We start from the raw sequence: 23,171 nt of genomic DNA, 5'->3' as shown, positions 1-23,171 counted from the left end.
GACAATCGAAAAAACTTGGTCAAAGACCGGAGTACTGCTCTTCAGATCTGCGTCCACTGGCGCGGAAAAAAGAAGAACTGACGTCAGCGCGCGGAGGCGGCGTCTATGTACTCCAGCGACGTCATCACGGCGCACGACGCCGACGACGGACGCGGAGCCGCAGGGGACGCCTGCAGACGACGCCTACCGACGCGCAGGGGTACTGCTACGCAAAAGTTTCCGGATCCAGACTGACGCCTGGGGATATTCTAAGGTAAGGAATCTAACACTAACGTGTTTCTTTCAGATTTAAGAAGCAATGTATAAAGTATTTGTTCAACACTTCAAACAGTGAAAACACCACGCACAGAAAAACTCAACACCAGTTTAGAAAAACAGAAAATCATTTTAAAGATCAAACAAGACCAATACGGCAAACATCCAAGAAGCATTAGTCGAGATAAGAATTTTCAAAGAATAAGGGTAAAATAGTGCTTAGAAGCAATAAGAGCTTAAATGGGATATCTGGTTGCGTTGGACAGGGGCACAGTCAAAGGTTCAGGCCGACCACGATGGAGCGTGGGCCAGATGCAGGGACCCACTTGGGCTCACAGAACCAGAACACGGCTGTAGGTGGGATGGATCTGTACGGGTGAGGGGTGAGGTAAGGAAAAGAAAGTTTTAGGTTATATGGTTTGGAAAATCAATAAAATGCTTTACAAAAAAAAATAGTACTTTGATTCTGGATACATCGTCGGCAATGCAGTTGAAATGATGCGTCAGTGTCAAGCCACGCGCAGTGGACGAAATGCGTCAATTTACTCCACGCAACTGCAGCGATGTGTCAGTTCAGAGTCAGAATTGCTGTTTCCGGATACAATGAGTGGCTGTTGCTCCCACAGTAGGCAATGCGTTGATTCTGAAGGCAACGTGTTGGTTCTGAAGGCGATGCGCTGTGTCCGCGCCATGCAACGACAAGGAAGCGCTGGGTCCGACTCATGCAAAGACGAAGATGCACCGGTTTTGATAAGGATGCATGGGTTCCCGAGTGTAGCAGCACTTTATACCCACTTCCAAGGGACCTAGGACTGACTTGGCACCACTTGGTAGAGCAAGACTTGTATCTAGCAAATTCCAGGTGCTGTATCAGGATGAGTTGAAGTCTTTGATTTCCCTGATACTTGGAACAGGAGGCAAGCTAGCAAACCCTAGGAGTCACTCTGAGTTCAACTGATGCAGGTCCAGTCCTTCTCAGGCAGGGGAACCGCAGGCAGAAGGCAGCTAAGCATTGCAAGAGTCCAGCAAAACAGTAGTCCAGCAGAGTGGCAGTCCTTTCAGCAGCGCAACGGTTTTTCTTCATGGAAGATCCTTCACAGGTCCAGAAGTGTACTAACATCATGGTGTCAGAGGTCCAGTACTCATACCCTGCATTGCCTTTGAAGAAAAGGAGACATCGAAGAAAGTTTTGAAGTGGGACAACTAAAGCTCCCCTCTTCCTGCCCTGGCTCCAGTGTCGCTACAGGGTGGGTATGCAGCCCTTAGAGTGTGGACAGGACAACGCCTATTCATGTGTAAGTGTGAGGCTGTGACCAGCTCCTCCCTCCCATCTCCCATATTTGTCCATCAAGGCACACCTAAGCTCCCTGTGTGTGTGGTTGTCAAGGGGGGAATACACAAAGCCCAGCTGTCAACAAACCAAGACTAAGCAGAGACAGACAGCAGGCAGCAAATGGCTAAAGTAAATAAATGCCAACTTTCTAAAAGTGACATTTGACAAACTAATTTAAAATCCAACTTCACCATAAGTTGTGATTTTAAACTCAGTCCAGTGGCACTAAACTTAAAAAGTCTACCTCTTCACAATTGGGAATTACACTTACAAGATATAAAAAGGTACTCTCAATGTTATCCTAACGGAGAGGTAGGCCTTCAAGTAGTGAAAAAGACGTTTTTCACTACCAGGGCATGTAAAACTAAAACATATATGTTCTACTTTTTAAATACACTGCACCCTGTCCTTGGGCTGTCCAGGGCCTCTCTTAGGAGTGACATATGTATTAAAAAAGGAAGGTTTAGGCATAACAAGAGGTTTAACATGCCAGGTCGACATGGCTGTTTAAAACTGCACACATAGGCTCTGCAATGGCAGACCTGAGACATGGTTAGAGGGCTACTTAATAGGGCGGCACAAGCAATGCTGCAGGCCCAGCAGTAACATTTAATTTATAGGCTCCTGGCACATGTGGTAAATTAAATATGTCAAATGGGTGTGAGCCAGGGTTACCACGTTTAGAGGGGAGAGAGCACATGCACTTTAGCACTGGTTAGCAGTGGCAAAATGCTCAGTCCTAAAGCCAACAAAAACAATGTCTGAACAGGATGAGGAGGAAGGCAAAAAGTTTGGGGGTACCCTTCAGAGAGGACTACTTTTCAATATATGCAAGGACTGAGTCCATATTTATTGAGCCAATTATAGTGAACAGATTAGACAAAGCTAAGATGGGAGACAGTGTTCTAGCAGATCACTTGCATGTTATATCAGAATTGGAGACATGAAAGCTGGGAAGACATGAAGGTAGAAGCCAACTTAAGGATTATTTTCGTAGAGACCCTGTTAGCCTGTGAGAAAATCAGACTAAAATGCAGAAATGTTTATTAATACATGCAGTGGAAAAGCCCCACTACATATAAAATGGGAAAGCATTTATCAGGGAAGCATTAATAGCTCTATTAATAATTATAGCGAGTGAAGGCTAGAAACTGAGAAAATCTTGAAAGACTTGAGGAGAAACCCATAAAAAACGCAAAAAGGGAGCAAGGGGTTAGGATCTTATGGGTTCACAGCAGGAGTGCTGGAGGAACACTGGTACCACAGATAATACTGTTGATTAACTCCTTTGTGACTGACTCGAGGACCACATTCACTATGATAGAATCAGATACCACCTTAATATTCAAGTAATTCCCAGAGAACGCAAGTCTTATAGATTAAATATCCTCTTAAACACTGATGCAATGATGTTTACTAACATGCTTGTAAAGAGACTGGACAAATACATACCAGGTCTTATCAAGGAGGATCAGTAGGGGTTTATCAGGTGTTGGCAGATACAGGACAATATCAAAAGAGAGGCAATTTAATATAAAAAGTAAACAAGAAGAGGATCCTGGATATAATAGTCACACTTGAAGTGTTAGTTGGATCCTAGTTAATTGGAAAACAATACACAAGTTAGGATTTAGTGACCAGCAGAGTAGCTATACATTTTCCTATTATAATGAACCAAAGGCAAGGATATTAGTCACTAGGGATGGATCAAGCGGCATACAGGTGCATGGGGTGCTCCCTATCACTGCTTTTATTTGCCCTAGCCATATAGCCACTGAGTAGCCACCATCAGGGAAGATCCAGAGATGTAGGGAATTGATTTTGGAGGATAAGATCTGCATGTTTGACAGACAAAATCTTAAACTAAACCAGATAGATTCCTAGCAGGACTGAGCCACCAATTAGTCCTTTAAAAGAATTGGAACATTTTAAATGATTAAAGATATAAAGAAAAATCTGAAATACTTAACATATTCCTGACTCAGGGGGAAGTAAGTAAGCTGCACAGAAACTTCCCTTTTAGATGGGGAGTTGTTCCATATGTATCCATGGTACCTGGGTATAAATATCACTACTTCATTAGATAAGACAGACATACATGTCAATTGGCCAAATAGGAGTAGAGAAATTGTAGAGAATTTGACTAGACGTAGATACCTCCTCATCGAAGCTAGATAGAATAGCTTTAGTAAAAATTGAATCTTATCCCGCAGCTTCTCTCCTTATGTCAAGCCATGCCCAACACATCTCAAAAGCAATCAACTTATAGAACAAAATAGCAATTTGGGTGGATTGGTCATTCTAACTGCTCTTAGAATGAAACTGGGGCTGGTACTTCCAGATATATGGAGATATTACCCAGCTGTGCACCAAATACTGCTTCAGGCATAGATACTGCGAGAAACAGTCAAGAAAAGGCTGCTTATAGACAGAGTAGTGATGGAAAGATCACTTTGGAATGTCTTCTGGTTAACAAAAAAAGCCCAGACCCAAAAATGTATTTGTGAGTGGTATATCTTCAGTACGATCACGAGAATTTTATATGAAGTAGAAGGAAACTAGGTCTGGCTACATACCCTTCCCCATTCACCTCTATCCACGACAAACTGGATTTCACACCATCACTGGGAGGCCAAGGGTTCCAAAAATGGTAGGAAGGTGAATGTTGTATTTTGGAAGATCGGTTTATGAAAGGTACCTTTAATTCATTCCAACAATGCAAAACATAATTTAAGCTTACAGAAAAGATTGTCTTACCTGCAAATAATGGATTCATAAAATATACCCGCAGGACCAAAATATAAAACACATACAATACTCAACCGATATCAAACATACATACTTCATTAAAAGCCAATTGATATTAATACCACAAACGAGTAGCACATGAATTCAGAAAAATATATATGGTTTTATATCTTTTATAAATAACAATCAAGAAATCTTTCCTCACTTATTCCTACTTTACATCCAATTAAGCTAACACATACATCATGATGAAGAACAATGATCAACAATCTAAAAACGTGTAACAATCATACAATGGCAAAGGGGAGAGTAATTAAGAAACATACATTAAAAAGTCCCCAAGTATGCTATTTGCATTAAAAGGGATCCATGATCAAATCCATTTTCATATAGAACCTCCCAGTGTAAAATATATATATATATATATATCAAGAGTACACATTACTCGAAACGCGTCGCTAGAAAGGTTATAAATAAACGAAACATCTTGCCTGAAGCCATGGGGTCTGTCTCCTTCAAAATATATATATATATATATTTCACCAAAGGTCCAAGCTTTTAGGGGCGCACTTCCCAGCAGACTGCACCATTCGGTTTTCATTAAAAAGGAAGAAACTTGTGTTGCTCCACCCCAGTGCATTCTCTTCAGACCTGACACGTTTCAAGGCTTTATGCCTCTTTCTCAAAGGTCATTTGCATACCGACTCCCGCAGGCAGTTCCGATTTAAACTATTTATTACATGCCACGCCCTTAGTGGGCCACACGTAGTGTGCGTAGTGCATGTTGGGATAGGTAGGCCTACACAGAACCAAAGTATCAACTAGAGTAGGTCCTGCGATGGAGTCTGAATTTAAAAGCATTCTATCACACCCTAAGTGGGCCCCGGAAGCTTGGAGCTTTGGTGAACTATATATATGCATACATAATATATACATACATAAAAACACACCATATTTATTATCTCAATCCATTGACAAGTTGTACTCTGTCCCCTTGGTGCGTGGGGTTCCTCGCAAACCAGTTGTTTACATGCAAATAAGACATTGGGCCTTGTAACAAGGAGTAAAAGCAGGAGGAATTACAGAACTCACTAATTTTTTTAAATAAATTATGTACTAACATGCCCGGAATCGAAGGATGCAATTACAAACATGAGCATGCCATCGAAGGCAAGAGAGAAGAGGGGAACATGGGGTTTCCAAAAGACGCAGGGAAAACATTTATTAAGAGAGCTACAAGACATTAAATGGGAAAAGCTATGGGAAAATAAACCGAGTAACCACAAACATGTCGTACTTAAGGAACAGGGATACAAATTAATCCATAACTCATATCTCATCCCACAAAGTATACCTCGATATGAGAGGGGAGTGCTAGAGGTGTGGGACCACAGACAGATCTGTGCTTCACATAGAGTGGCCATGTGAAAAACTAAAACATTCATAGAAAGAGATCTGTAGCACAATCATGAATATTGTGGGTTTTCCCATAAAAGACCGTCTAGATTTGACTTTGGACATAAATGAATGAAACAGATGAATACGTTGAAAAGGATACTAGAAAGCCGTCTATTAACAAAAGCCAAACCGTTGATTGCAACAGACTGGAAAAATTCAGAACTACCTATGATAATCAGATGGTATACAAAATTATGGATTACGCTTGCCATGGAAAATATAATGTACCATTTGAAAAATCAACAAACAATTCAGACAGATATGGCAATCTTAGATCAATTATCTGTCAAACACTGTTTGAATGTAATTCAAAGATTAAGAGTACTAGATCTGAACTATTAGTAAATATCAGGAGGCTAGTAGAGTAGCGCATAGAAATATGAAGTACGATGAACAGAAAGGGTACCCTTGCAAAAGCTCATATGTCAATTGTATGTTTGGGGGCGGGGGGGGGGGGGAGTTCGATTGTTAAAACTGCATAGAGGCAAATTATGATTTATTTCATATGATGTAATACCCAAATGCTTTTTATGCATTGTTTAGACAGTAAAATATGTTTACTACAAAAAAGAAAGGAACTTGTTTGTAGATAGCACTGTAAGCCAAGGGATGTCTTGTGGCTTGTGAATGGAACTAACACAGAGGTGATCTAAGGTTAGACTTAAATAGCAATTTTGATGACAGAGTTTTGAAAGTATGTACATACCAGAGCACTTGTATAACCTTAACAAGTAAAGTGATTTTGGGGAGTCACAGTTAGGCCCCAAGATAACAGTTACTATTTGGCGGTGGACTATCTTAAACTCCACCAAGCCCAATGGCACCCATCCTTGTTTGTACCTCTACCTGCATGACTGGTCCCCCCTTGCTTACTCAAAGAGCACTGCCCCCCCCTTCCAACTTTCCTGTGGGTGTGGGATGCAGCAATACTGAAATAAAGTCGTTGGCCAGTACTGGAGTTTCAGTGGATCCCGGAGGAAGAACAACATGTTTAAGGAAAGCTAAATTGCACATGCAGAAGGGAGTAGAGTCTTCATCCATGATCTACAATATTCAGGCCAGAGGCTGGGGCCCCAGTGGTCGCAAGATATTTTGCTGTTGGAAATGTAATTTCTAAGTGAAGCGTTTCTAAGAAAATACTTAGGCGAAACAAGAAATATTTTGCTAAGTAGGACAGATTGGCTGTGTCGCATTTATATACACAACGAGTGAGAACATAGGAAGTTCAAATGGAGAGACTATGCAAGAACACTGAGTGTGGAGCCAAGAACAGGCTACTAAGCAATGAATGATTGAAAAACTATAATTAAAAAAAATCACCTAAAGAAGCAGCAATAAATCAGCAAAAATGTTGAATGAATTACTGAAGACAATTTGAAAAAATGTATGAAGGTACAATGCCGCGTGAGCCAGCCACACTGATTCTCCTCTGGTGGCTCGTGTTCTAAGTGAGGCAGTGGCTGTGGCCTCTGCACTAACAGAGCCACGTGAGCAGGACCACTGCCTACGCTCACTCCACCAGAACTGCACCTACAGTGAGCAGGTAAATGTGGTACCTTCCTGTGAGTGGAATGAGAGACTGAAAGTGTAGAACTGCTCGGTACGAACTTAGGACTTTTGTCTGGCTGAACTCAAATTAGTGAAAGTTATTTGAACTGATTTACACATCTAGCTAGTGAGGTACTTTTGGGTGCACTGCACCGGTGCCTAATCAATGCCTATGCTCATGATATATACTGTGCGAGCAAGACATAGGGACACTTCTACGTAGCTAGAGGGCACTGAAAGGTGTGTGGCGCCTCAATGAAGATAATAAATAACATTAATAGGATCTTTGAGAATCAAACATGAGGGTCATGGTGCTCTTAACAACGCAGAGATTGCGCCAACGTTTCTATGCCAATTTGCAGCAGAAGAGGCAGACTCTGGTGAGATCCCCAGATTCCTCTCCTTAATACTCCCCACTAGGCTATCCTTGTGAAATGCCAAGCTTTGTATGCTATTTGCCCCAATTGGCTCCCAACCTCACACACCTATATAATTAGTTCAGCGAGACAGACACGCTCCCCAGGACGATGAGGGAAGCCATTATTACTATTATACCCAAACCAGGGAAAGATCCTAAGCTATGTTCCTCACAACGGCTGATTTCGCTTTTGAAAGTTGATGCCAAGCTCTTTACTGGAACGTTGGTTGCGTGCCTGAACCCAAATATGCAGGGATTGATAGACCCTGAATAGACTGGCTTCATCTCCGAAAGGGATTGCAGCGACAACACCAAACGACTCCTCCACCTTATGGACAAAGTTAGCAGGATGTGCGTCCCCGCGTTGCTCTTGTCTGCTGACGCTGAGAAGGCTCTCGACCAAGTAAACAGGCTGTTCCTTTGTCGAGTGCTGCAGCATTCAGGACTGGGCCACAACTTTTGAAATGGGTGTGAAATGGGTACTCCAATCCCTCTGCCTGAGTGAGGGTAAATGGCTACACCTCCAGACCCTCTGCTTAGTATGTGGCGCCTGTCAGGGTTGCTTCCTATTCCCTCTCCTCTTCACACACTACATGGAACTGTTCGCATCAATTAGAGGCGTCCACTTTGATGGTCGAGAACATAAAATAGCCCTCTATACCCAGGATGTCACGCTCTGCCTAACCCAACCACAAACTTCCCTACTAGAGCTCATGAATGAGCTCTAGATTCAAGGCGAATATCCCAAAAATCCAAGCCCTCAGCCAGACCATAGGGCAGAAGGATAAAGAACACCTTAAGCATCATGCTCCCTTCCCCAGGGCAGAAAGCAGGGTGCTTTACCTGGGACTCACAATCTCCTCCACAGTCCGAGAGACGGTGGAACGCAACTATGCAGACTTCATCGCTGCTGCATGCAAAGAGCAGCAGGGATGGAGGGCCGGATAGATCTCCTGGGTGTGCAGGATAGCACCGGTGAAAATTATGTTGTTGCCCAGGATCCTGTATGTAATGCAGACGATCCCCCTGAACCCTACCCTGCCGCACAATAGGTCCTCAGTAAGATTCATCAAATGATAGAAACCTACATCTGGGGTAGAAAACGACTTCGTATGGCCAGAACCAGAGCGTACCTCCCCCTAGCCAACACCAGCCTGGATAACCCACAACCCACCAACTACTACCTCACCACCCAACTCAGATATATTGTGGCATGGAACAGATCACTCACAGAAAAACACTGAAGCTTCATTGACTAATCCATAGCAGGGATGTCCCATGATTCCTCAAAGCGCTCCGCCCCACCGGGGTCTACATATCACCCATCACACGGGCAACTGTAGTAGTCTGAGCCAGAGTCATGAGGGGCTAAGAGCCTATCTACCCCTATTCCCCCTTAACACCCATTACAGGAAACACAACATTTCCCTCCAGCTCACACTAGCTCCAAATATTACACATGGCAATCAGCTAACCGCAAGCAGATTGGAGATCTTTACATTTCTTTTTTTTTTTGTGAAAGATTTTTATTGTTCTCATCATCCATAGACATACAAATCTTATATAAATTATTTTAACATCATACACCGTTTCAGCACAGTTTAGCACACCCAAAATTACAAAAGCATATCTCCATATTACAAAACCATTATGATCCATGCCCCACTGGAGGTTCATTTCATCTTCCTTTCCATTCCGTATCAGAGTCTTCATCTTCTTGTTCGGGCGGTGGATCACAAATGTCCTCCCTATATTTATTCCAAGTTCCCCAGATATTACTCCACTTTTGAGGGTACCCCCGATTAATAAACACTGTTCTTTCAGCTATCATAGCTGCATCCATGTCCCTTCCCCATGCAGCAAGAGAGGGTGCCTCCGCCACTCCCTATTTCTGGGCAATGTTCCACTTAGCGACCATGATCCCCAGCGTTGCCCAGCTCCAGCTGGACAGGTTCGGTAATTAGGTTCCCATACATTTAACAAGCACCGTCTAGGCTCAGGTACCAGCGATACTCCCTCAGATTGTGACCTCGTCCTCATCACCTATGTCCAATATTCCATTATTTTAGGACATTCCCATATGGTGTGGAAAAAGGTACCCTCATCTCCGCAGCCGGACAAACAGAAAGGGTGCAGTGCTTTACCTATCTTGTGAAGGGTGTATCTAGTGTAGTATGAGCGATGTAAAATCCTGAGCTGCACCAGCCTAAGTCGTGAGGGTATGCCCACCTCCCGCGGAGAAGCCATCGATACCTGCCACTCAGAGTCGTCAAAGTCGCCTATGTCATGGGACCATTTGTCTCGTAGGGCCCCAGTTAGGTTTGGCAGGTTATTCACCAGTTTGCGATATATGTGAGCGAAATGGCCTTCTTTTGCACATATTCCGTCAATAACCTATCTTCCATGGGTGATGCTTCCGGGATTTCAGTACCGGATGGCAACGCTGTCATCAGGGCGTGTCTGATCTGTGTGTATCAGAACAGCTCCGTAGGCGCCAATTAATATTGTTGTTGAAGACGCTCAAATGGAACCATCTCGTCCTTGTGCCATAAGTCGCCCACCGTGGATATGCCTATATCATCCCATTTGTCAAAGCCCTTAGTATTTCTAAGTCTACCCATTCGCTTTATGTCCCACAATGCAGTGAGTTGGGTCATAACTCCCCGCCATCCCAGCCTGGTCTGGGAGGCGTGCCAGAGGATCACGGTATGTCTCAGAGGTCCGATCATTGCCGGGGTCAGTTTTCTGTCGTAGAGGGGAAAGCGCATACCCTTCGCACCTAATATTGCTCTGTCCACTTGAAATGCTGGGTCAGACTGCGGAGCGTGATTAATTACCTTCAGATGTGCTGCCCACTAATAAAGTTGTATGTTGGGGAGTGCTATCTCACCATCATACCAGCTGCGCACTAACTTAGATTCAGCTATGCATGCCGGCTTGTTGCCCCACAGAAGGCTGGAAACCTGTGCCGTAATTTCCCTAAAATATTTTAGAGACACCGGGTATGGCGTGCTCTCCAGTACATTTAGGAAGTGGGGCAAATCCATCATCTTGAAGAGCGCTGCCTTTCCCAGCAGAGTCAGCAGCAGAGTTTCCCAATGGCGCACATCCCGCCTGAGACGGTCCAACGGTGGTTGTAGATTCTTTGTAAAGAAATCTATCGAGTCAGTAGTGATGTGTATGCCGAGGTATTTGAATGCACCCTCCGTTGAAGTCCCCGCCAATGAGTAACTCACCCTCCAGCAGCTCAAGCAAGAACTCACTGAGATCTGGGAGTGCTACTGTATGCAGTGCAGGAGGGACATAGACAGATACTATATTAAGGGGCCGCCCCTCCCATTGACTGTTTATGGCTGCAAACCGCCCTGACCCATAAGTTTTGGCTTTGTGTATTATTAATGGGAATTGTTTTTTGACCAGTATACCCACACCCCTGGATCCTGAAGAGAACTCAGAGTGCACCAACATCTTGTACCCCCATCTGTCCAACGCTTTGCTGGTAGTGCCCGTAAGGTGTGTCTCTTGCAGTAAGACTACCGCTGGGGCGCTCCTCTTGATACAATGCAAGACTAAACCCCGTTTTACTTTGTCACCCAAGCCTCTAACATTCCACGTAAGCAGGGAAAGAGGTGGCACTGGTGATAAGGGGTCTGTGTCAACTATATTAGTTGCTGTATCAGTCACTGCCACATCAAGGGGGGCTTGTAAAGTATATTACGGATTCACAGTTGTAAGTCGTGTTCTCCATAGTGTGTGCCTGTACTGTGTAACTGGGTACTTACTATATCCAAAATCAAAACATATGCTTCGAGAAAAACATTTGAACAATCCCATCCCCCTTACCCGCCTCTCTGCCTTGCGGACTCAAAACTGCCCACCACCCCAACACAGCAGAGTGCTTAGAACCCAATCCCGGAAACATTACTTGCGTGTATGGGAGCAGGAAGTCCGAGGAAGACCGTACTCATCCACTGCCCTAGAGTCCATAGTTACTGACATGTCCATCTCCAGTTCTCAGCCGAGGAGAGCCCCGTTAGGCGCCTGCACATACTGTCTACACGTGGAACAAATTTTCACAGAAAGTCTCACTCTACGGCCTCCTCCTGTGGCTGTCCTTCTTCCTCAGCCCGTTTCTCATGGTCTTCTAGGTTGTGCTCCTTCCCTAGACGTCGTCTATCCCTGCGTCCGGAGTTCTCCACCCGTCGCCATCCCTCGAGCCAGTCATGGGCCTCCTCCAGTGTTTCAAAAAACCATGTCTTCTCATCCGCAACCACCCGGAGCTTTGCTGGGAATAACATATAATAGGGCAGTTCACAGGCTCTTAGTTTCTTCTTGACCTCCAGGAAGCTTCTGTGACATGCCGATACCGCCGCTGTGTAATCTGGGAAGAAGGACACTGCAGAATTCTGTACACGTATTGGTGGTGCCACCCGAGCCGTTTGCAAAATACAATCTCTATCACGGAAATTAAATATGCGTGCAAGTACCGGTCTGGAGGGGGGGGGGGCAGGTTTAGGCCTACCCCCCCGGCACCCTGTGTGCTCGTTCTACTGACAATTGGATCCACCACTCTTCCTACTCCCTGCTCACGTTGGGGTCCCCCTCCTTCTCCCACCGCTCCCTCCACTCCTACCTCACTCCCCTCCCCCACTCATTCTACCTCACCGCCCGCTGGATGTTGGTGAGAGTATATGTAAGATAAAATACCAATAAATAGATGTGAACCATAAATAACATTGTACTCATGCAACTGAGGACCCTAATGAACTGCGAAGTATTTTGTATTACAGTGAGATTAAAGTACTTTCTTCTCATTAAAACATTAGCTGAACAACACATAATCATGTTTGTTGATTGACCGTTGAGTTCTGAGCTCTTTACACATACTATCTACTGAAGAAGCCTCTATCTGCTCTCCCTCAATCAATCAATTATTTGTAAAGCGCACAACTTACCCGAGATCCAACTGCGGAAACTTGACCTAGTTGCAGAGCCATAGTAGTGTGTGCCCCAGGAGGAAATTATCTCAATCAACACTGTGGGACCCAGTAGATCCTGTCTGACCTGTGGCCCCTTAAACAGGGTCTGACAGTGCCTATATGGTGTGAAAACCCATGTGACATGAAAGATGGTAACCCCCCCTTACCCCCCATCTTGGCTAGATCTGATTGTTGCCCCTGTGTGGACACAATATGTCGCTCTAGAGCTCTCCATCAATTTTCATGGCTTCTTCAAGATGGCATCTTGAATTCAAAGTATGTTTAAAGCCAAAAATAATAACATTAACCACTTGCAATTGGATCCTGCCCTCAATCTGCCAACAGCCAGTTTCTAGCAGGGACAACCCCCAAACCACATGGATATTCCTAGCGAGACCTTCTGCAGGTGAGCTGAACCGGTGCTCAATCCCAATATCAATTGCAGGCTAATTGCCTTCTTGATATTTGTGAAGTGGTAGTACTTCTGCCCAAGGCCTGTAAATTAAACACAACAAGTGGGTCAGCAGCACTAATTGTGACACCCACTTAAGTAGCCCTTCACTCATGTCTCACGCCAGTCATTACAGTCTGCGTGTGCCCTGCTATTTTGACCTGGCAAAAGAAACATTTTGCAAGGCAGAAACCTTCCTTTTTAATACATATAGGTCACCCCTAGTGTAGTCTCTAACAGCTCACAGGGTAGGTTGCAGTGTATTTAAAAGGTTGGGCATGCACTTTTACATGTCCTGATAGTAAAAAAAACTCTCACATTTGTTTTTTCACTACTTCAAGGCCTGCCTCTCCCATAGAATAACATTGGGTTACCTTATTACATTTAATAAGTTATAACTTTTAATTGGGACCAAATAGAATGGCTTATTTTTGGTATCTAACGAATTGTAATTTAAACCCCTCTTTAATGTTAAAGTCGGATTTTAAGTCACAATCGGAAATTATGAACACCCCACTTTTAGAAAGTTGCCATTTTCTTGTCCTAATCATTTGGTGCCTGCAGCTGTATCCTAGGTTACATGACTAGGTGTAGCTGACTTTGTGTATTTCTACCAGACAGTGTGACAAATGGTGAATATGGGTTGGCAGGTTGGGCCACTTCTGATTTGGTAGGGTGAGAAGCAGTCAACCACCACCCTTGCACATCACAAAGGCTCTGCCTCAGCACACTAACAAAGGGTCTCACACAAGTATTTTGTGCCCCCTGACAAGCGAAGGCCAGGGCAGGGAGGAAGGAAATTCAAGGCACCAATGTAGGGGAGGACTCTATAAGCTTCTTCTACTTCAAAGTAGGCACCAGGTATAAATATTAGACCCTCAGACCCAATTCTTCAGTACACATCCACCTGGACCTGTGGAAGACTCAGAAGAAGGACTGCTGTGCTGCTCTGCTGCAAGATGGACTGCTACTCTGCTGCCCTGCTCCCTGAGTGAGAAGGACTGGACCTGCATCTTGAACCTAGAACCACCAGAGTGACTTATAGAGCTAGTTGACTGGCCTCCTAATCAGAGCCTCAGGGACAGGAAAGGCTCCAAACACCTTGAAACCCGCATCTGGACTCTACCAGCTGCAAGTCTTGTCCCCCAAGCATTGCCAGCCTAGTCCTGGACCCTTGAAAGTGGGCCTAAAGGTGCTCTGCCAGCCCAGCTGTGGTCCTAGCAGAACCAACACAGTGTTCACGGCTCCGCATCTAAATCGCTGCTGTGCGACGCATCCCAAACACAAAATGTCACAGCTCCTCTGCATTGCTGCTGTGCATCCTGGTCAAGCAGGACCTGAAATCGCAGCGCCTTGGAACCACTGTGGCGGCGGCGCATCCTCTGTACAGGACGTAGCATCACAGTCCTGCAGCTCCTTGGATCCACCGCTGCACGACACATCCTCGATGCAGAACCTTGCGACTGCTGCTGCGTGACCGATCCTTGGCGCAGGATCGTGTAATGCTCCGCAACCAGGATTTAAAGTACTTTGTTTAGCAGGTCTAACTTGATCCCAGTAACTGCCTGCGCTCCATCGCAGTCAGCCTGAACTTGGGACTTTGTCCTGGTCTGGCGCAACCAGATAACAACAGTTGGCCCTTTGTGCTTTTAAGCACTATTTTTACTTAGATCTTTAAATCTGTAAATCTCCGGTTCTACCGATTGGGTTTTTGTCTTTTGGTGTAAAAGAAAATGTATTACATTTTACTCTATTTTTCTAAATTGGTGGGGATTTTTATTATGTTGTGCTTTCACTTTAATACTGTTTGAAGTGCTGCATAAATACTTTAGTTTACACATTGTCTCTAATTTAAGCCTAACAGCTTGTGTGCCAAGCTGTCAGAAGGTTAAGCTTAGGTTACTTTGGGGTTTGTGTTTTACCCTGACAAGAATTGTGGTTGCTGCTTGAATAGGCCCCCCCCCCAATAAGCCAATTTTCTATATTTACTTTGAACAGGGAGAGCTTCCAGGGCACTATTCCCCAGGCCCACTCCACTAGAAGGTCCTGCCACCAACTGTGATTAATTAATGACAGTGCTCTAGCATTCGTTCCAAAAAAGCAGGATAGTGGCACTCATAGCAAAAATGGTAAACAGACATCAGAAAGACGAAGTTACAGCACAAATGGCAAAAGCAAGTAATAAAAAGAAAAACTTGTTGATGTGTGCGTTCTTGCTTAGTAATTTTTTTAATAATTTAGAATGCAGTTTATTTTACTTCAGAGAACTTTAGCGGACAATCCGAATTAACACCCACAGTAGACACATGGTGTCTATCTATCAAAGAAGCCTGTTTACAAAGGGGAAGTGGCTGGGCGGTGAGGATATCCGGTTTCTTGGGGAAGGGCCCCCACAACCAGTTTTTGCACCAGGCTCACCAGATCTTGCGACTGGACTAAGCTTGTTGTCCACAAGCGTAGAGTTTGTGTCTCAGTAACTTGGGGAGACAATAAAGGACACCAATGGAGAACTCAAGATCTCTCCGCTGTTCTAAATTCAAAAAGGCAAAGAAGAGGGAGCCGTCCACTACTAATTTACTTCTCATTCGTAACCGGGGAGGAGTATCCATTCTCTGCGGCTCGTGGTGGTGCCGCGTGTTGAGGTATTGGAGAGGGAGGAGAACCACTGCCGATGGCCCTTACAAGGATGAAACATTTCTTGAAGTCCAGCCATTCAAGAATGGTAACACATTTTCAACTTGTCTTTTCTACCAAATCCCTGATAGCCATGGGACACTTGTTTTTTCCAATGTATTAAGGCATTAGCCTCCAAAACATCAATCTCTTTGGCATACCATAACTTCATAATCGGCTCCCAGGTGATTCTCCCACTTTGACTTCAATGCATCATTATCTGACGTGACAAGGCCCGAATCTGGAATAAAAAAAAACATTTTAAGCGATTCAGTGTGTGCACTGCTGGACTAAACACATTTACTGCCAAGCACTTTAATAAGGGACAAAATAATTTGAACAACAACGACTAGAATAACAAAAATATAAGATTTGGTATTAGTCTAGGAGGAGCATGGAGGTCAGCCAAGGTATATGCAACACCACGGGGATGGCGAGATGCCCATGTCTGTGAGACGCAATCTAGCAGTTCGGAAGCCGCGTAACCACTGTCGAATAATCAAGGCGAAAACTGACTGTCAAATTCTGTCTATTTGTAAGTGCAAAGCGTTGTGCGGGTTATAACGTGAATCTGACAAGTTGCAAAAACATTTAATTGCGCCATTTAAATGCACGCCCCTTTAGAACAGCACCCCCTCTTTTGCAGAATGAACACCTGCCGGATCCGCACTGTTATCAAGGGATCACATCAGCACAGTGCGTTTGAAGACTGTTTGGCAGGCGCGAGCCTCGTCTGGGTTAATTAGGGCAGAAGTTACATGAGATTTGATATGAGCCTCCTTCTTTGCCAGCCTTCAGTTGGCACAGAGTTCTCTTGAAATTTACAGCCTTTCAGCGTGCTTACATGCCTGTAATACTGCCTGGCTTGCAAAAGACAAAAACATCTATTGACAGGCGTAGAGAACATAGTGTGACTGACCACCCGATATTTGACCCCACCAGAATCTCAGTACACGGTATGAATTACACCAGGAGTTTACAAGACTTTACTTTCTGGGACTTTACAGTGCAGGTAAGTTGTTTTTTGATAGTTTTAAGTAACATGTATATAAGCAACATACACATATATTACACACGAAACAGATATCTAGATTAGTTAATGAAATTATAACTGAGAAATTTTAGCGTTATTTCGTTTTTTAAACTTTAGTTCATTGCCGTTTTTTTCAGCCTTTGCTTTTTTCTGTGAATTTCTGTTTTTGCTTAGTTTTTTTAACGCAAGCTATGATCGTATTATTACAGCTAATTAGAAAGCCACTTTAATCTTTGTATTTTTTCGGTATTTTTTTTTATTATAATATGCACCCAACCCCCGTAAATCAACCTGCGCCCAACCACCCTAGGGCAGCCCAACCCTGCTGTGCACGACCTATTCCCACTGCTAACGCCGTGCACAGCAGGGATTGGCGCTGTCATTTGTGCGCTTACCTATTGTTCATAAGTGTGCCTCTGCAAAAGAACAAGTTTGCTGGTTTTTGTTCTGTTTGCAGTGGGGTGCTTATTAAGCCTAATATCACCTATCTCCAAGGAACAATCGGCTCCTATTTTACAGACATAATCTATTTGCTGCCGGCACGCAAAGGCACGTTAGACTATTCTGTATTAATGTACTTATTAATTTTTAACCAGTTCTTTTATATTGTCCTAGTAGTCCGTCTGATTTTATCAAATTGATATGGGTATTATAAGTATAGCACTTTGTATATATTTTAATTAACCATTAACAATAAAGGTTAATTGGCAGTGCATGACAGGGTTCAAGTTCTCCTTAGTTTAGTAAACTAGAACTTTCTGGTACAATTCCCATGAGGGAGAGTCTTATAAAGTACTGGCGCAGGGCATAGAGGATCACCCGGGCAGAGGCACATTAACCAGGAGGCATGATAGGTGGAACTGCAGAGTTGCCCGGTCGGCCTCCCAGGCCCCCAACTTTTTGTATACAAGATGGACACATTTAGTTAGTCGGATGCTTAAGGCAGTGTTTTCTGGGTTAAGTGCTGCTATAATTCCCTGCCGACAGGATCGACCTACCAACCTGTTCCACTCACCACGGAGACTTGTTTTATGCTAATTCTGTCATGAACTTCTAACGAGATACTGAATCAATAATAGCATTTTAGGAAAATCATCGAATACATCACTGGTGACATCTCAAATGACAATGTTAATGGCATCATGGATGGCATCGTCCAGTCACTGCAACAACAGGCAGTGCTTACTTTGAGCCGAGTGTTTCCAGTGAGTGGCACTGGCACTAAATTACTAGCAGTTAATTGTCGGAAGCTACACTTCTGACAGCAGCACATGGTAAATGTGTGTGGTGTAGACCATGTTGCTGCTTTACAAATGTCAGCTATAGGAATGTTAACTAAAAAGGCCATAGATGCACCTATTTTGCGAGTGGAATGCACTAGGGGTATGGATAGATCTTTTAGCTTTTGCGTAGCAAGTTTGAATGCACTTAACAATTCACCTTGAAATAGTAGAGAGATAGGAATGCCTTTGTGAAGTGGTGCAAATGAAATGAACAGTTGCTTTGGTTTACGAAAATCTTTTCTCCTTTCAATATAGTACAATAAAGCTCTTTTTACATCAAGTGAATGACTAGGCATTTATGCTACTGATTCACGGTTGAGGAAAGAACATAGGTAACTCAAATGATTGGTTGATATGAAAAGCAGAAACTACTTTGGGAATGAATCTGGGATTGGTGCAGAGAACTACCCTATCTTTATGTAGTTGAGGAAAGGTTCTTTTAAGGTTAATGCCTGTAGCTCACCATCTCTCCTTAATAAAGTGATTGCAATGAGGAAGGCAACCTTCTATGAAAGAAACTGTCAAGGACAATTGTGTAATGGTTCAAAGGGTGGACCCATAAGTCTTGCAAGTACAGCGTTAAAATTCCATACTGGTGCTGCAGGGATTCTTGGTGGTATTACTCTTTTTAGGCCCTCCATAAAAGCCTTAATGACAGGAACCTTGACTAAAGACAAATGCTGACTATTTTGCAAATATGCATCTACTGCTGCAAGAAGCAAACCAATAGATGTGTAAGCTAGCCCACATTGCTGTAAGTGTAGAAGGTCGGGGGCGGAGCTAGCCGTGCATGGAAGTGGCCACGCCATAGGCGAGCTCTCCTGACTACGCCACTATACTGCAGATTATCCTGGGCATCTGGTGGCGACATTCTACCTGAAACGGAATGGGTGCGCGACTATAATTGCCAGCGGTAGAACCCCGTGCTCCGAACCAATCAGCGGGCTGCAGCAGAGCGGGACTGTTATCCTGACCGGGGTGCGACTAGGGATTTATGGCCGCCTGCGTAGTAACATTCCTGGCACGCAAGCCGGTGGCTGTCTTCTGCCTTGTGTGACCGCGTTGGCCCTGGAGTGCCCCGCTGGATGCCGACACCGCGCTAGAGGCAGGAAGCGTCCTGTGGATGTGATCTGAGGGACATTGGAGTGGAAGCACCGGGCGGAGGGAGCCTACCTGTGAGTCAGCACACCCTTGTCTCACCAAATAGCGATCTCCCTATCCCCATCTGCCAGCAGGAGAGGAGGTGGACAAGTAAAGCTGAAGACTGCCTGGGGCAGCAGACACAAGATATAGCGATACTGGGCAGTGAGCGCAGGAGTGATCATTTGGGGCAGTGTGACTGGCGCACCGAGCAGAGGGGACATGGTGTGGTGCATTAGTAACCTCGGCAGGGCCGATAATCATCAGTAGTGCACCCCCTACATGAGGAGTAGGGTTAAATAGAAGAGCAACAAACCGATGCGGAATGACCGCAGATTATGGCAAATCCACTACCTTCCCACACTGCTACTGCCCTCTGCGACGCATACTCACAGGGCTCTGTATAGGTGGCTCTACACCTCTCCTCCAGTGTGCCTGACAACTCCGTGCTCCACTCGCTGTTTTCTCTGTCATTGTGGACGAGCCATTGTTGGAGAACATCTGCTTGGCATCCCTGGGGGTACTGCGCCTGCATCAGGTCGGCTGGGCAGGTTGAGACACTTCTGAAACAAACGGCAGAACATCCCATGAGCACCTGCTGCTACGTAGCCTCAGTGACCTCATAATTGTGCTACAGCCAGACCTGCTATAACAGTACCACACTATTTGGGGAGTGCGACGACAATGGGAAAACCGGATAAAAATCAGCCTAAGCTCCACTTCGAACAACGCAAGAGGGCAGGAGATACGGGAGCTGAGGCGCTGGTGCAGCACCAAGGGAGCACGACGATGACGTTGGATCCTGAATCCACAGTGGACTTCCAATTGATGTTTGCCACGATACAGTTGACTCTAACATCAATGGGAAAATAGACTCCTTGACCTACTGGGTTGACCGTATGTCAAAAAGGCTGAACAAACATACAGAACGCATTGACATAGCAGAACACCGAATATCAGAAGCAGAAGTTGCGCAGCGACAAATTGAGCTGAAACAAACAAAAGCTGATAAAACAATTCAATCCCTCTTGGCGAAAACGGAGGACTTGGAGGTCCGTTCGCGCCGCTGCAACCTGCGCGTAATGGGAGTGGCGGAATGGACGCAAACGGGGAACATGGAATGGTACGTAGAAATGCTCTTGGTCAACCTCCTTGGCAGGCAGACTTTCTCGGACGTCTTCATTGTAGAGCGTGCCCACAGAACCCTTGCGCCACCACCGATACCTGGAGCGCGGCCGAGGCCCATAATTGCTAAGATACTTAATTAAAGAGACAGAGACGCAGCCCTTCGTAAAGCCCCGAGATTGGAACACTACACCATGAAGGAATGAATATCTCAATATACCCGAACTTCACATCTCAAGTGCAAGAAGCACGTAAGAAATTCCTTGAAGTGAAGAAAAAAGAGGTATGAACATTCCCTATGCGATGTAATATCCTGCACGTTTGAAAATCACGGAAGACGGCAAAAATACAATTTGCAACGACCCTAAGGAAGTTCTAAAATACTTACAGCTGAAGCATCCACAGACCCTGCGACGTAGGTGTCCAAGAGGACAGAACGCTGAACAGGATCCCACTTCTGATGTAGAATAAGAGCAGTGACCTTTACGAATATGAAGTACACTATCCAGTTGTGGGTACAGTGAACTCGCAATACCCACAGACTCTCTGTATGTTACTCTATGTACTTTTATATGCCGCGGAACACACAAGTTTGGTAAATACAATCGCTAATGCCGCACTCTACTGTTTGATTGCTATAGATCTATAACATCCGGGACATAACTACCCAATCTTCGAATCTTGGTGGTGATGTGTTGCCTCTAGATGTTTATATTATTTTAATTTTATATTATTATTATGTGTTTATGGCGTAGTCCCCACCCAATTCTCGGATGGGGTAGTCTGCCGGCGACCCAAACCCCTGTGTATACCACAATTTTGTTTATCTGGGGAAAGTATAGCGGGAAGGGTAAATTTGTTAACAGTTGTGGGGTCATGTCTCTGCCATGTTTGGGATGGCGGAGTGGGTGGGGGGTGGCACGGGGTGGGGTTTTTTGCTACACCGACAGTCATATGTGTCCCAGGACGTCACATTTATGCATACCATCAAATTGCGCATTCCAGGGTAATACACATGCACTTACGCTGATGATGGTCACAGCTTGCAATGTTAGCTCAAAAAAGAACCGCTGGTAATGTCAAGTGCGTATTCGAAGGATAAAAACACGCCCTTACAGGTCCTAACGCGGAATGTAAGAGGCCTTAACAATCCAAAAAAGATCTGACAAGTTTTTGTCTATTTTGACAGACACCGCGTTGATATAGCGCTCCTTCAGGAAACACATTTACCTAAGCACAAGGCAGATAAACTAGATAACAGATGGGCAGAGTTCGTAGTCTCCGCTACATATTCCTCATATACTCGAGGGGTGACTACACTTATACGAAAGGGCACGGGCTTTCTCTTACACCAAATGCTCATTGATCCTCAGGGCAGATATGTCATCATCACAGGTATCTTAGGAGGCACAAACATAGGCATCATTAATGTGTATGGTCCAAACAATGACGATCCTGACTTTTTCACGCGCATCTGGACGCAGATACGTACACTGCCAGATATGGAATTGATATGGGGGGAGACATAACTGTCACGCTAGACGATTCACTAGACAGATCTCAAAACACTGCAGAACATCCGACGAGCACCTGCTGCTACGTAGCCTCAGTGACCTCATAATTGTGCTACAGACCGAACTGCCATAACTGGTTCTCAAAACACTGTAGAACGTCACACACAGGCAGCCTCCATCATTCTGAATGACATGACGGAATTCCACATGATTGATGTATGGCGCATCCACAACCCAACAACCCAGGAGAGCACAAATTCCTCAACTGCAAATAACAGCTGGTCGAGACTGGATTACTGGCTTCTTACAAGCCAAGCCTCCACATGGGTTAACGATACCACACACCTCCCCAAAACACTCTCTGACCATAAGCCAGTCCTCTTGGCATTGACGATACCGACTTATATACCCCCACCATTTGTGTGGCGATTCAATGCTGCTGCGCTACTCGACCCCATCTATAAAGACACAATACAAACGGCAATAGAAAATTACTTTGTTAACAATGCCAAATCAGTTGACAGTGCAGGCACCCTGTGGGAAGCTTTTTAGCCACACTGAGGGGTGTTTGTATAAGTATGACAGCAGGTATCTTAAAAGATATCAGAACTTTTTTTTAAAGTGTAGAAGGTCACAGATAATGTTCTGAAGAGAAGCATCTAGGTGAATAATTTTGTTGTTGTTACAGTAGATAACAAATTGTTTCCACTTTGCGGCACAGCAAACTCTGGTGGTAGGTCTTCTTGCTTCTTTCAGAAGAGTCATACAGTCTGGTGGCAAATTTAAATATCCAAACTCTATGACTTCAGGAGCCAAATCACTAAGATTAGCTCTTTGGGATTTGGATACTTGATTTGTACATAGTTCTGAGTGAAAAGATTGGAGGTGAGATGTAGCTTTTGATGTGGAAATACTGACAGTTCTAACTGGGTTTCCATTGTTGATGGGGCCATGTGAGAGCTACCAAAATTAATGTAAGGGATGTTTGCTTGAGTTTCCGAACCAGAAATGGAAGGAGTGGGAGAGGCGGAAAAGCGTAGGCAAATATCCCTGACCAATTCATCCACTGGGTACTGCCCTTGGATAGAGGGTGTGGGAACCTGAAGGCGAAGCTTGGGCATTGTGCATTGTCTACTTTGGCGAACAGATCTATTCACGGGTATCCCCACTGTTGAAAGTATGGAAGGAGAACTTGGGGATGAAGTTCCCACTC

General features: G+C 44.6%; 1 protein-coding gene across 6 annotated transcripts in view; it reads right to left on the bottom strand.

The window, feature by feature from the left end:
* PATJ (PATJ crumbs cell polarity complex component) overlaps positions 1-23,171 on the bottom strand; it is a 1,366,227-nt gene that overhangs the window by 1,134,958 nt on the left and 208,098 nt on the right. For all 6 annotated transcript variants that reach the window (XM_086953328.1, XM_086953320.1, XM_086953345.1 and 3 more), the window contains exon 13: positions 16,025-16,104. In XM_086953328.1, coding sequence (XP_086809454.1) covers positions 16,025-16,104 — 80 coding nt within the window. The remainder of the gene's footprint in view (positions 1-16,024; positions 16,105-23,171) is intronic.

Source organism: Lissotriton vulgaris, chromosome 1_1 (genome assembly GCF_964263255.1).
Source record: "Lissotriton vulgaris chromosome 1_1, aLisVul1.2, whole genome shotgun sequence".
NCBI classification, from domain to species: domain Eukaryota; kingdom Metazoa; phylum Chordata; class Amphibia; order Caudata; family Salamandridae; genus Lissotriton; species Lissotriton vulgaris.
The sequence above is the reverse complement of the archived record's forward strand: the minus strand, read 5'-3'. Positions and strand labels throughout refer to the sequence as shown.